Source organism: Monoraphidium neglectum (assembly GCF_000611645.1).
Source record: "Monoraphidium neglectum strain SAG 48.87 unplaced genomic scaffold scaffold00083, whole genome shotgun sequence".
Lineage (NCBI taxonomy): Eukaryota > Viridiplantae > Chlorophyta > Chlorophyceae > Sphaeropleales > Selenastraceae > Monoraphidium > Monoraphidium neglectum.
The window spans coordinates 1-11265 of NW_014013545.1; the positions used below are offsets into that span (position 1 = coordinate 1).

The 11265-nt window shown below is 62.2% G+C and overlaps 3 protein-coding genes across 3 annotated transcripts; all 3 read right to left on the reverse strand.

The window, feature by feature from the left end:
• Window positions 1–209: 209 nt before the first annotated feature.
• On the reverse strand, window positions 210–829 carry MNEG_0906 (fumarate hydratase, class II; the record flags this gene model as incomplete). The annotated part of the gene is made up of 3 exons (XM_014050600.1): window positions 210–269; window positions 539–656; window positions 801–829. The coding sequence occupies 3 exons, from the start codon at window positions 827–829 to the stop codon at window positions 210–212; spliced, it is 207 nt and encodes a 68-aa protein (XP_013906054.1).
• Window positions 830–2627: 1798 nt separating this feature from the next.
• MNEG_0907 (hypothetical protein) lies at window positions 2628–7867 on the reverse strand (the record flags this gene model as incomplete). The annotated part of the gene is made up of 14 exons (XM_014050601.1): window positions 2628–2783; window positions 3062–3128; window positions 3374–3479; window positions 3702–3798; window positions 4036–4155; window positions 4396–4464; window positions 4775–4894; window positions 5118–5190; window positions 5447–5519; window positions 5767–5854; window positions 6219–6335; window positions 6802–6861; window positions 7196–7341; window positions 7585–7867. 14 exons carry the CDS (start codon window positions 7865–7867, stop codon window positions 2628–2630), a joined length of 1575 nt encoding a protein of 524 aa, XP_013906055.1.
• A 2159-nt stretch (window positions 7868–10026) lies between these two features.
• MNEG_0908 (stearoyl-CoA desaturase (delta-9desaturase)) lies at window positions 10027–11095 on the reverse strand (the record flags this gene model as incomplete). Its single annotated transcript, XM_014050602.1, has 3 exons — window positions 10027–10237; window positions 10549–10811; window positions 11060–11095. The coding sequence occupies 3 exons, from the start codon at window positions 11093–11095 to the stop codon at window positions 10027–10029; spliced, it is 510 nt and encodes a 169-aa protein (XP_013906056.1).
• Between the last annotated feature and the right edge of the window lie 170 nt (window positions 11096–11265).

An 11265-nucleotide genomic window follows, 5' to 3' on the forward strand; every position in this document is an offset into this window, starting at 1 on the left:
GAGAGAGAGAGAGAGAGAGAGAGCTGCTGTAGCTGCTGCTGCTACTGCCTCTGCTGATGGTGGTGATACTGGTGATGCTTGTGCCAAAAGCCTGTGGCTGCTGCTGCTGCCTGAATGGAGGCAGCCTGCGCCTCGTTGCCATGAATGCAGCAGCGCCTTTGCAGGACCAGCTGTGAAGGCGTCACCATCACCTAACCCCTCCCCATGTTTCACACCTCCACAATGGCGTTGCCGATCTTCGGGTCAAGCACGCCCTGCGCCATGTTGACCTGGGGGCGGCGCGGGAATAGGGCCTCTAAACGCTGCAGTGACGGAGACTCGGCATAAGAGAAGAGGCTCCCCTCGTCCAACTTCCCATGTGGCGGTGCTGGGTGCGAGGCACCAAACCAGGCGGCCGACGCCCGCACAAGGCGCCAGGCAGCTCAACACCCGCTGCTGAAAGGGTAGAGGGGCCTGGCGCCTGCCACGTGGCACCTGATGCACCCCTCGCCTGCCGGTGCGAGTCCTATCGCCTGGCTGGGAAGAAGGGATGCCGCACCTTGGCGGCGGCGCGCTTGAGCACGCCAAACGCGCGCACGACAGGCTCCGGCATGCGCTCCCGCGGGCCGCCAATCTTAAAGTTTTGGAGGGACCGCTGCGTCTGCGCGCCCCAGTACCTGCGCATCAGGCCAGCGCAAATCGTTGATATATCTACTTTTGTCATATTCAGCATTGTTGGCGATCGTGCATAGCGACAGCCTTTTCGACAGTCGCAGAATGCGGCGGCGCACGCTTTTTCTTCTGCCGACTTCAAGACGCACTTGTCAGCTGGCACCTCCAGCGCCCCCATGGTGTCCTTCTCGACACGCACACCCCCAGTTGATAGGAAGCGCCATCCTGCATTATACAAGATGAACGACTGTGAGCAGGGGTTGCATCAGCAGCACACAACGGTACTGACCGTGACCTGCCTGCGGCAGCGCCCGATACAAAGAGCTGGGGTCTTGATGCTAAAACTCGCGTCAACATGTGCGCCTGCAGCATTGTGCCCCTTGGCTTTCGGGCGGCCCAGATCACACAGCGGATCGAGACCCCAGGAGGCTGTGTCGGATATAATCACGAAGACAAGATGATAATAATTCGTATACAGTCTCATACAGCTGTGGGTGTGGCTAAGCAAGCAATCCAGCACATGCACCACTAAGAACCTGAGGAAGGCACCGGCGACAGCAGCAACAACCGCCATGATGCACTTCGACACGACAATCCTGTGCTTTTACAGTCCTGCACCAGACTATCCATCATTTGTGTCTGCTGCAGAACATGTGGGGCATTGTGCTCTACCACCAGCTACGTCCCATGGCTTAATCTCTGCCTTCCATCTCCGCCGCAAACCCTGATGTCTGTGGCCTCGCGAATATGAGTTGCACCTGTTCGCAGGCCGCTGCAGCCCCTCAGTACAGCTAACGACACCAACTGCTCATGCCCTGCTGCACGCCCTGGTGGCGCGCCTCTTGAGTCGCCATCGCGGTGCGCGCGGCGTCCAGGCGCGACATGTCTGTGGCTTAAAGGCCTGCGCCGCTAGGCCAACTTTCCCCTCCGCATGAGCAGCGTCATGGCAGGCCATGGCATCAGCCAGTAGCAAACGAGCTGCATGGCAGGACAACTTCATGGTCAGTGATACCAGAGCACATATGTGATGTGAAGCGCAACGTCCAGCCAAACCTAAGCGATGGCAAGCATCCCGCATCAAGGGTGTGTGTTAAGAGTCAGTGCACACATCAGCTAAGCACACACCAGCAGCATGAAGTTGTTGCAGCATCTCCAGGTTCCTTTCCTCGCGTCTTGACTGCTACTGCGCCATGAAATGCTACTGCGCCATGAAATGCACTGGTGACGGCCCTGAGTTTTGGAGGCACCTCAGGTGGGTTTCATGGCTTGGCAGCGGCTGCATAGCTGCATGGAGGCTCAGACGAATCAGGTATCGGGCTTAGTTTTGCTCTGGCTACTTCATGGACTATCATCAGTTGGTATGCCTCACTGGCAGGATGAAGCTGGGTACGCCTCAGATTTGACCTTTTGATGGACCTGTGATCACATATGATCCCCAAGCCTACACTCACCTGCGTGTCATCACTGCCGCAGTCCTAGGATGGAACGACCCTGATTACAAGGGCTGGTTGAAGAGCACTACTTACCAACAGTCAGCATCGCAGGCGCAGCAAAAGCAACTGAACGCTCTGGGCGGGGCAAGGTGCTTTGGGCGCATGCAGGCGCCACGTTGTACGTGTGAAAGTTACTGCCCCAATCACGCTCCAAGCTTGACAAGGGGCAGATCAGCCCAGGGCTGCCCCAAGCACAGCATCGTGGTACTTTGCATCACGCCAGCGGCAATCCGGCAAATCAAGAAGTTCGCCGTTGCGCTCTTTCATCACGTACCCTCATGTGCTTTTTCAGGCTGGAGAGTGTGTATGATCACCTGTGCACAAGCAGAATCTACGACCTTGTTTTCTCCTCAGCCATCCATGTTGTGAGCAGATGCAACTGTCCCCAACCATCAAATAGCAAGCCGCTCGCAGCCCACGTCCCGACTGCGGCACCAATCAATGGATGCACCTTGCCTGCCGACTCGTCAAGGAGCGACGCGCTTAGCGGGGGCGGGCGCGGTCAACCTCCCTCTTGGCAGCGTCGACAGCACCGCCGACGTTGCGCTCGGCCTTGTCGATGCCCTTGACCGCCGGGTCCTTGGAGTTCTCAAGGTTTGACTGGGTGCCCTGCTTGCCAGACTCGAGGCCGCCCTGCACCTGTGGTGCGTGTGTGTGTGTGTGTGTGTGTGTGTGTGTGTTAGAGGGTGAAGCCAGGTGGTGAAGAACTTCGACACATGATGGAGCGGGGCGTGGCAGCAACAGCAAAGCGGGCAGGTGATTGAAGCCTGCAGCCTGCAGCATACCTGTTAATGGTGGGTGGTGGCAAATCCACACCAAAGCAATGCTGCCTCAACCCTCAACGCCAGGAGTCGCCCTGTCAATGCGCACAGCCAGCGACCCCCCAAGAGAAACAAGATACCACCCTGACCACCCACCTTGTCCACAGCGGTGTTCACGCCGTCCTTTGCGGAGCGCACCGCGTTCCTCGCTCCGTCACGCGCCCTGGCGGATGACGCGGCGGATGACAGGGGGGCAAAAGTTACGCCGGGTCACACCAGCTTGCGAGCTGGTGGGCTAAAGGCAGGAGTACTGACACCAAACCTCCAGCACGAGGTTGGGGCCCCTGACGTGAAGATTTCCTGCAAGATTAATCACCCCTCTCCCCTGCTTCCGTCCCTTGGACTGAGGAACGATCCAATCCAGGCCCTTAAACCAGTCATCGAGACCCCCAAATAGTGAGTGCTCACTTCTCGGCGCCCCTCCTGAAGTTGCCCTTAAGGCGGTCCTTAGTCTCCTTGGGGGTGGCCAGGTACAGCGCCGTCAGGAGGCCCGTGCCCACCGCCACGCCCGCAGCTGAGGGGTTTTGAGGGGGCAGAGAGGGAGGAGTGGGGTGAGGCGAGCGAGTTTGGGGTGGAGGCGAAGCCGGGCGCAGGCGACCCGCTGCTTTGTGAAATGGGTCGTGCGGCGCGTGCCGCGCCGTAATTTGGAAGCGGAGACATTGTTTCGCGCCTCAGCACGCATGTGAGACAGTACACAGGAAGCTAGGAAACGTTAAGAGTGTGCGCTTTTACGCACCTGTGTACACCGCGGTCTGGTTCCTGGAGGCAGCCTCCTCAATCTCCTCGCCGGCCTCATGCACCTTCTCACCAAACGCGCGGCCCGCGGCACCAACCTGGCGGGAGCATGGCAGGGGTTTGTGTAAGTTAGGAGACGGTCTGTAATTGTACTGTGGAATCAGTCTTTGGCGGTTACCACGCAGCAGGAATATGGCGCCTTGTCTGTCTGCTTCAAACATATTTTGAGAAGGCTCAGATGCAGTGCAACCCATAAGGAATCAGCCATGCACAATTACAGAAAATTCAGCAGTCAGGCTGGCGCAGGATCAACACAGCGGAGGCCGTGACCCTACCTTGCCGGCGGCGGCGCCAACACCCTCCTTGACGCTGTTCGCAGCGCCTGCCAGCTTGCCGCGTGCGCCCTCGGTCACCTCGCGCCCGCGGTGGCTGGCGCTGTCGGCGCTGATGGAGGCCTGCGGGGGTGCATCGCGGGGGAGCGCCAGGGATTAAGCTCACGCCTTGCCAAGACCATTAGCATCGACAGCACAAGGTTTTGCCAGTGAAAACCAGCTTGTCAATCCCTGAATGAAAGCCATGGTCGTGCTTGTTATCACTGCAATGCACGCTTTGCACCTAACAGAACCAGAATGGCTTTAAAAGGACTGGTGCAAGGCTGCCCGCGATCCCCGCACTCGCGTTACTGATTTGCCCACCTGCTTGCCCGCGTGGCGCCCCTTGTCCTTGGCCTTGGAGGCCTTGCGCTCCACATCATCAACCGCCTCCTGCAAACCGACAAAAGGTTGTGCAAGGTGAGGCCAGAGGTGCTGAAGTGTTTTGCAGCACAACAGGATAGTCAAGAATGACGCCGCACCATCAGGGTTGCAGAAGCGCACCACGAATACCAACCGGATAAGGCTGCATCACACAACAAGCAGTATCTCATTTCTGACAACATGTTGGGTGGAACATACACGAACGTTCGCTTGAGCTCATGCCTTGTAGCTCAAGCGAACGTTCGTGTATGTTCCACCCAACATGTAAGTGCGGCCTCCAGTGTGGCAGTGGGCTAGAAGTACCAGGCTGGTCACGCACCTCCCCGCGGCCCCAGAGGCGCGCCCCAAAGCCCTTGGCCTTCTGCTTGCCCTCCGCAGCAGCCGTCTCGGCGTCGATGGCGGCCTGGCGCTGCGCGTGCCGCGCGTCCTCCGCCGCGTGCTGTCGGGTGCGGGCGCGGCAAATGATGTGAAAGGGCGTTGCCAGGGTGAGGGGTCGGGCAATGTAGGAATGAACAACGCGTGGATGATGTTGCTCTGTCACCATGCTGTTAATGAGAGTGATGATTTCGCACAATACTCGCTTAAGTGCCCCTTCAAATTTTGCTCCCCCCCCCCCCCCCCCGCAAAAAAACAGGCAGAACCAACACCACGGCAGGCCCCACCTTGCCACGGCCAAACAGGCGGGCGACCCAGCCGCGGCTCTTGTGCTCAGTCTCTTCGGCGGCTGTCCTGGCCCTGCGGTAGACAATGGCCAGGTAGCGGACGGTGGTGCTGGACTCAGCTCAAAAGAGCCTTGGAATTAGGACAGGCGGTAAAATTGCAGACAAGGCACGCCTTGGGATTATTACGCCAGGTCTGAGGTGCCTGCAAGGAAATCAAGCCACACAGCATGACAACCGGCAGTCTGCTGGCATCAGGCCGGCACTCCAGTCTTGAGGGACGCTTCTGGAGACGATGCGCCCCCACCAGGCCCGGCCTGTCCCCGCCTCACTTGATGCCGGCCTTCTTGCCGGCGTGGGCAGTGTCTACGTACGCGTCGTGGGCGCCGTGGCGCACGTCCTCCGCTGCGGGGTGGAGGGGGTTCGAATCCCAACGTGAGCACGCAGATTTACTTCCAAATGGTAAAAGGCAACAGATGACTTTATCTACCAACAGTCGGAATTCTGACACCAGGGCACGCGACATGACTCGATTGTCAAAGAGTCATATTTGATCCCAAGGCAGCCAGCAAGCCGGGCGGAAGGCAGCGCAGCGCGAGGCGCTAATGTGCTGTGCGCAGAGCCCTGGCCCTGCCCCGCCCCCTGGACCCACCCTTGTGCAGCACGGCGTCCTTGGCCTGCGCGGCCTTGTCACCAACAGCATGGGCAGCGCCGCTCACGGCCCCTGCCACGGGATCAACCTGAGTGTGTTTTTGGGAGGAGAGGAAGGGCACCGATGTTGATATGTCTAGAAGGGGTCACAATGACGCGTGTGTGTCGGAGTCGTCATTGTGTACTTCACCCCGTTGAACTGATCGATTGGATTGGAATTAAATTCCAAAACACAAGGCGTGGGGTGGCTGCCATGATACAGTCCTCACCAAATCCAAAGGGTGCACACCACGGGTACCAAGGCGCAATCCCACCCCATTGACAAGCGAACACAATCACAGAAACTCCCATGCATCCCCGTCACGGGCACACGAAAGCGCGAAAGGGAGCTTGCAAGCCCGAATTATCGGCAATAAGCCGCCAATTCCCCATTCTACCTCCCCTCCCACGCACGGTGTGGTGCTTGAGGGCGCCCAGGGCACCCTGCGTCTCCTCCTTGGCCACCTCAGCAGCCCCCACCACCTCGTAGGCCCCCTTGGACGCGGCCCCCTTGGCGCCCTTAGCCACGCCCTGGGTTGGCAAGGTGGACAACACACGGCAGGGTTTGTAAAAGGTGTGGGAAGGCCGGGGCGATGCCACAACACCGCTGTTGGGACGTTTCAGGGCGGCGCAATGGTGTCAAAACAGCCAAGAAAATAGCAAGGAGGGCGCACGCATGCTTATGCAACATCGCGCGTGACCGCCTGTGTTGGCACTCGTGCCGATCCCACAACCAATTTTGTGTGTACACCCAGCACCGTGCGAGCTTGTTTTTTGTGAGCTTTGCCCCCCTCATTCTAAGGCAGTTAACGCCCTCAGGCAATACTTGTAATTCTTGTGATGAAACAAGCCGCAGCAAAACCGTCCAGATCCGCTCTGGTCACATTGGGGAAGCTTTGTGCCACAGTCACTGTCATCCTGGGCTCTGTCCTGCAGCGAGACGTTGCGTCCCAGCGTCTTCCCCCCATCAAGCGCCAGCACAGGGCAGCAGGCGCACCTTGGTGCTGCGGTATGCGTCCTTGGCGGCATCTGCGGTCCTGTCGATTCCCTCCTCCACCTGGGATTGGGAGGAAAGGGAAATCGAGTGGGTTTAGGGGCGAAGGGATGTTTCAAGGCGGAGAGAGGGGCCAACCTGGAGAAGCGCAGACAGCCCGGGCGTGCGGGCGTGGTGAGTCAAGGGGGAAACCGTGTGTCGGCCCCCCACGACGCAAAAGTCGGGCTTGGGCCCCGCGCCCTCGTCGTCAGGCAGAAAGATGCGACGCAGCACCCTGAGGGAGCTGGGTGCGACAAAGCGTGCGCTCCCATCAAACCCAGGCATCGAACTCCCCGGGCGGAGGCACAAATGTCTGTAAGCGACAAGCCGAACGATTATAATGAGTCCCAGTTCGCACCTTGTCCTGGCGGTGGGGCCCGCGGCCCTCCCTGAGGCCGTTGATTAGGGGCAGCGCAAGCGCGGCGCCCAGGGCGAGGCCGACCCAGTAGGTAGGGTCGTTCCACCAGGGGCCGCCCTTGCCGGGGCCGCCATTGGGGAAGTTGTCTGGAGGGGGTTTGGATCGGGTGGAGAGGGGTGGAGTGGTTTGGGGAGGGCTTGAGGTGCTAAGGAGCGGGCCGGGCACGACCCGCAAAGGAGAGGTGGGACTTAGTGAGGGACGGGATGCAGTTCATGAGGGGGCAGACGACACGCTGTTGGTGGTTGGTGCGGGGCACGAGCAGCACTTGTGTTCGGGATAATGTGCGAGTGCATCCATGCGGTACAGGCGAGCGCCGTCCGATCACCCACCTCCGAAGTTGCCGCCACCCCCAGCGCCACCGGAGCCGCCGGAGCCGCCGCTGCCGCCGCCGCCGCCACCACGGCCGCCGTAACCGCCGGTCGGCCCGCCACCAATGCCGCCGGGCCCGCCGGCAAGCGGCGTGGGGGTGCGGGGGTCGTCCGGGGTCGCCGCGCGCGCAGCGACGCGGCGCGCGGCGCGGTGGGGCAGGAGGGCAGAGGGGCGCGCGGCGGCGAGCGGTGGCGCGGAGAGGGGGACGCGGGGCGCGCCCAGGGGGGAGGGGGCGGCGCGCATCGGGCCGGCCGATGCAAAGGTGCACGACCGCATCATGATGATGGGACGGCGACCGTCTTGATTTGGGGTGTTTGAAGGGTTGCTTTGTGGGTGCACGAAAGTCTGCGAAGCCAGGGACAGGATGCGGTATGAGGGAGCTGGGCATCAGATTGGTGCTGACAAGGCCAATGGGGCCATGGCAACAGTGTGATGGATTGGCGTGGGGGCGGTGCGGCGCCAGCTGCTCAGCTCAGACGCTACTGCAGCCCCCCAACATGTCCAGTTCATCCTGTCAGCGACGTGAAATTGGCGATGCAGGCAGGCAAAGCGCACATGCGTTTCCGACACGAGGTCCGGTCGTTGAATCCCTCGCAACTCACTAATTTCGATCGAGCTTCTTCCGATGAGCAAGGCTGAATGTGAATGTAGACGTGGCCGCGCACTGAACAAAAGATAGCTGTATTCGCGGGGGGCGCATCAGAAGGTATGTGTCATCCTTGGAGGAACGCCCGGCGGGCCGCGTCGCAGCTGGCGGCGTGTATCACATGCAGCTGCGCCCTGGCCGCTCCAGCTGTGTGCTCTGCACGCCGCCCAGGCGTGATGGGCGCGGCGTCTGCGCTGCTTAGGCATGGGAGGCGCCGTCCTCACCTCGTGACTAGGGGGTGGGCCAAAAAAGCGCGCCCCTGCACGATATGGGGACCAGCGGGACAACCGGACGCTTCTGCGTTGCAGGTCCTGACCGCACAAACAGGCAGATATGTGTGTGTTATAATCGTCACAATTGTCGGAAAAGCGATTACAGCGCTGGTGGTGGTTACTCTACTGCTGCCCGTCCGCGCCCGACCGGCGAGACCCCTCCGACACGCGCACGACGACGCTCACTCGCGCACGCCTCTTCTCTTTTGAGTTCATTCCCTCTATGGCCAGTATCAATGCAGGGGCGCGCCGCCACCGCCGCTGCGCGGCGCCGCCCTCCTAATGCATGCACTCCTGCCCTTTTCTCTCCGACGCGCACAGCGCGCCGCTGCGCCGCACAGCATGGCCAAACGACATAGGAACGAGCGCGGCACCCTTAGTGCTCTCGCGTGGCCACCCAAAATGCGCAGATTGCGCGCTGGCACACGCGGAGGGTGCGCGGTAATGCGGAAAGATTGCAGACGCACGGGAGCAAGCAAACACGTGCGGGCGGCAACGCCGCCGCGCGCACGGTTGGGGGCGCCCCGGCGGCGCCCGCCCTACACAACCTCAGTCTCACCGACAGGGGCACACGCACGCACAGACGAGGGGCCGCACGCAAAGACAAGTGCAAGGGTGCACGTTGGCTCAAAGCGAGTGGGTAAGTCGTGGGGCAAGGGTGCGTTTCCGCTCTGCGCTAATCGAGCACAGGCACCTCGGCTGGGGCAACCGCCAGGTGCGACGGCTGGCCAGGTGAGGCGCCAGTGAACCCGGTGACGACGCGCACACACCACAGCACATGCAGCGAACGCAGCGCCGCTGCCAAAATCATGGCAGAGCGCCGCCGCGCGACGGCTGCGGCAAGCGCGCACGCGGCTCTACTGCGGCGCGGGTCGCCGCGCGGCGCGCATGCCAGCGGGGGCGCGGAGGGCAGCCGGGCGGCGCGTCATGGGGTGGGATAACGGGTGGGAACATGCGCACGACACAGGGGTAGCTGCGGGTTGTGGACTGGATTTGAGAAACGGCCAAACTACACATCTGTACCCGGGAGGCAGCCCACCAGGGTGGGTCCGCAGCCCAGGGCGCGCCGACGCACGTGCAGCGCAGGTACCCGCATCCGCAGTGGCGCGCGCGCAGCGCAGCGGCGCGGGACGGATTCAGGCGGCCGCACTGCCCCAAGGTGATGGTTGCCGACGCGCGCACGGGGGGGCAGCGCTGTGCAAACAGGGGCAGCTCATGGGGGATGCTAGGAAGCTGCCGGGCAGCTGCAGTACAGGGCAAATGCTGTTGCTGTGTAATCCAACAGTCGCCAAAGACACAAATCCGAGTCAACGCCGCGAGTTGGCGCGGGGAAACACACCCCATTCACCACCCACGGGATGCAGAACCAAGCCTCAGCCACGCATGCGCCGCGCCCCCAGCCACCCTCGAGGGCCGTCCCGCGGGCGGGCGCACGCGCACGCGGGCGGAAAGGACGCGGCGCCGCGCCCCCAGCCGCGGACCCCTCACTGCGCCGCCGCCTGCGGGAACGCAAGCCGCGCCTTCTGCTTCTCGGTGGGCAGCTTGATGTTGGTGGCCAGGCCGAGCTTCTCGAGCGCGCAAATGGTGAGCCAGGTCATGTCAAACTGCCACCACTCCAGGCCGTGGCGCGCGCTGAACTCGAAGGCGTGGTGGTTGTTGTGCCAGCCCTCGCCAAAGGCGAGCAGGCCGACCCACCTGGGGGAGACCAGGCAAGAGGAGGTGTCGGGCGGTGTTGGCGGTGGGTGGGCGCGCGCGCAAAAGGTGAGGCGCGCAGCGCCCGCCGGCGAAACGCGGCTGGCCGCGCGGCGCCGCGTGGCGCCTGGAGGGGGGCGTACAGGGTGCGTCGACCACGTGCACTCGGGGCTGAAGCTGCGCCACCCACGTACACGTGCACACACACAACTGCACAACTCTCGTGTACACCCACATACCACACACACGTCGCCAGCAGCGCTTCCGTGGCCAAGCCCCCCTAGCAATCACCCCCTCTCCCCCCTCCGCCCCACCAGTTGTTGCGGCTCTGGTCGCCGGTGTTGTAGGTCTGGTAGCCCCACACGTGCGCCGCGCTGTTCACGAACCACGTGATGTGGTACACCCAGCACATGCGCAGCGCGCCGCCCCAGACCACCGCCCCCAGGCCGCCGAGCGCGTAGAGCGCCGCAAACTGGGCGACCACGTGCCAGATGTATGTGTCGCGGATCCAGGTGTAGAAGGGCTGCGCCTCCATGTCGCTCGCGTTCTTGCGGTCGTACACGCGCTCAAGGGTTGTCTGTGTTGGGGGGCACGAGGGTGTTGATGCAGCGGCGTGCTGAGATGTGGTGCGCGTGCACGCGAGTGGATTGGTGCGTGTGGGGGGAGGGGGGCAGAGCGCCCGGCTTGCATGCGACTGACTGGCGGCGGATGCTCGTGAAGGCGGGATGTTCATCAGGCACTCCAGACGTGGGGATGCACTGAAAAGCCTCGACTGACGCCAGCCGCACCCATGCATTTGCAAGCCGGCTCCGCTCAACACCCCACCATGGCTGCTGAAGGGCACTCCTCACACCCTGTCATGCCACCCCTACAACACACAGTCCCACAACCAGGAACCAGCGGCAGCGTCGCGCGCACAACATCCGAGACCGCAACACCACCGCGCCATGCTCAGCTGCCGCCACCAGCACGCCTTCCCAGCTGCGCCACAGCCTGCATAGACCCGCCGTCTGCTGCCCCCCCCCCCCCCC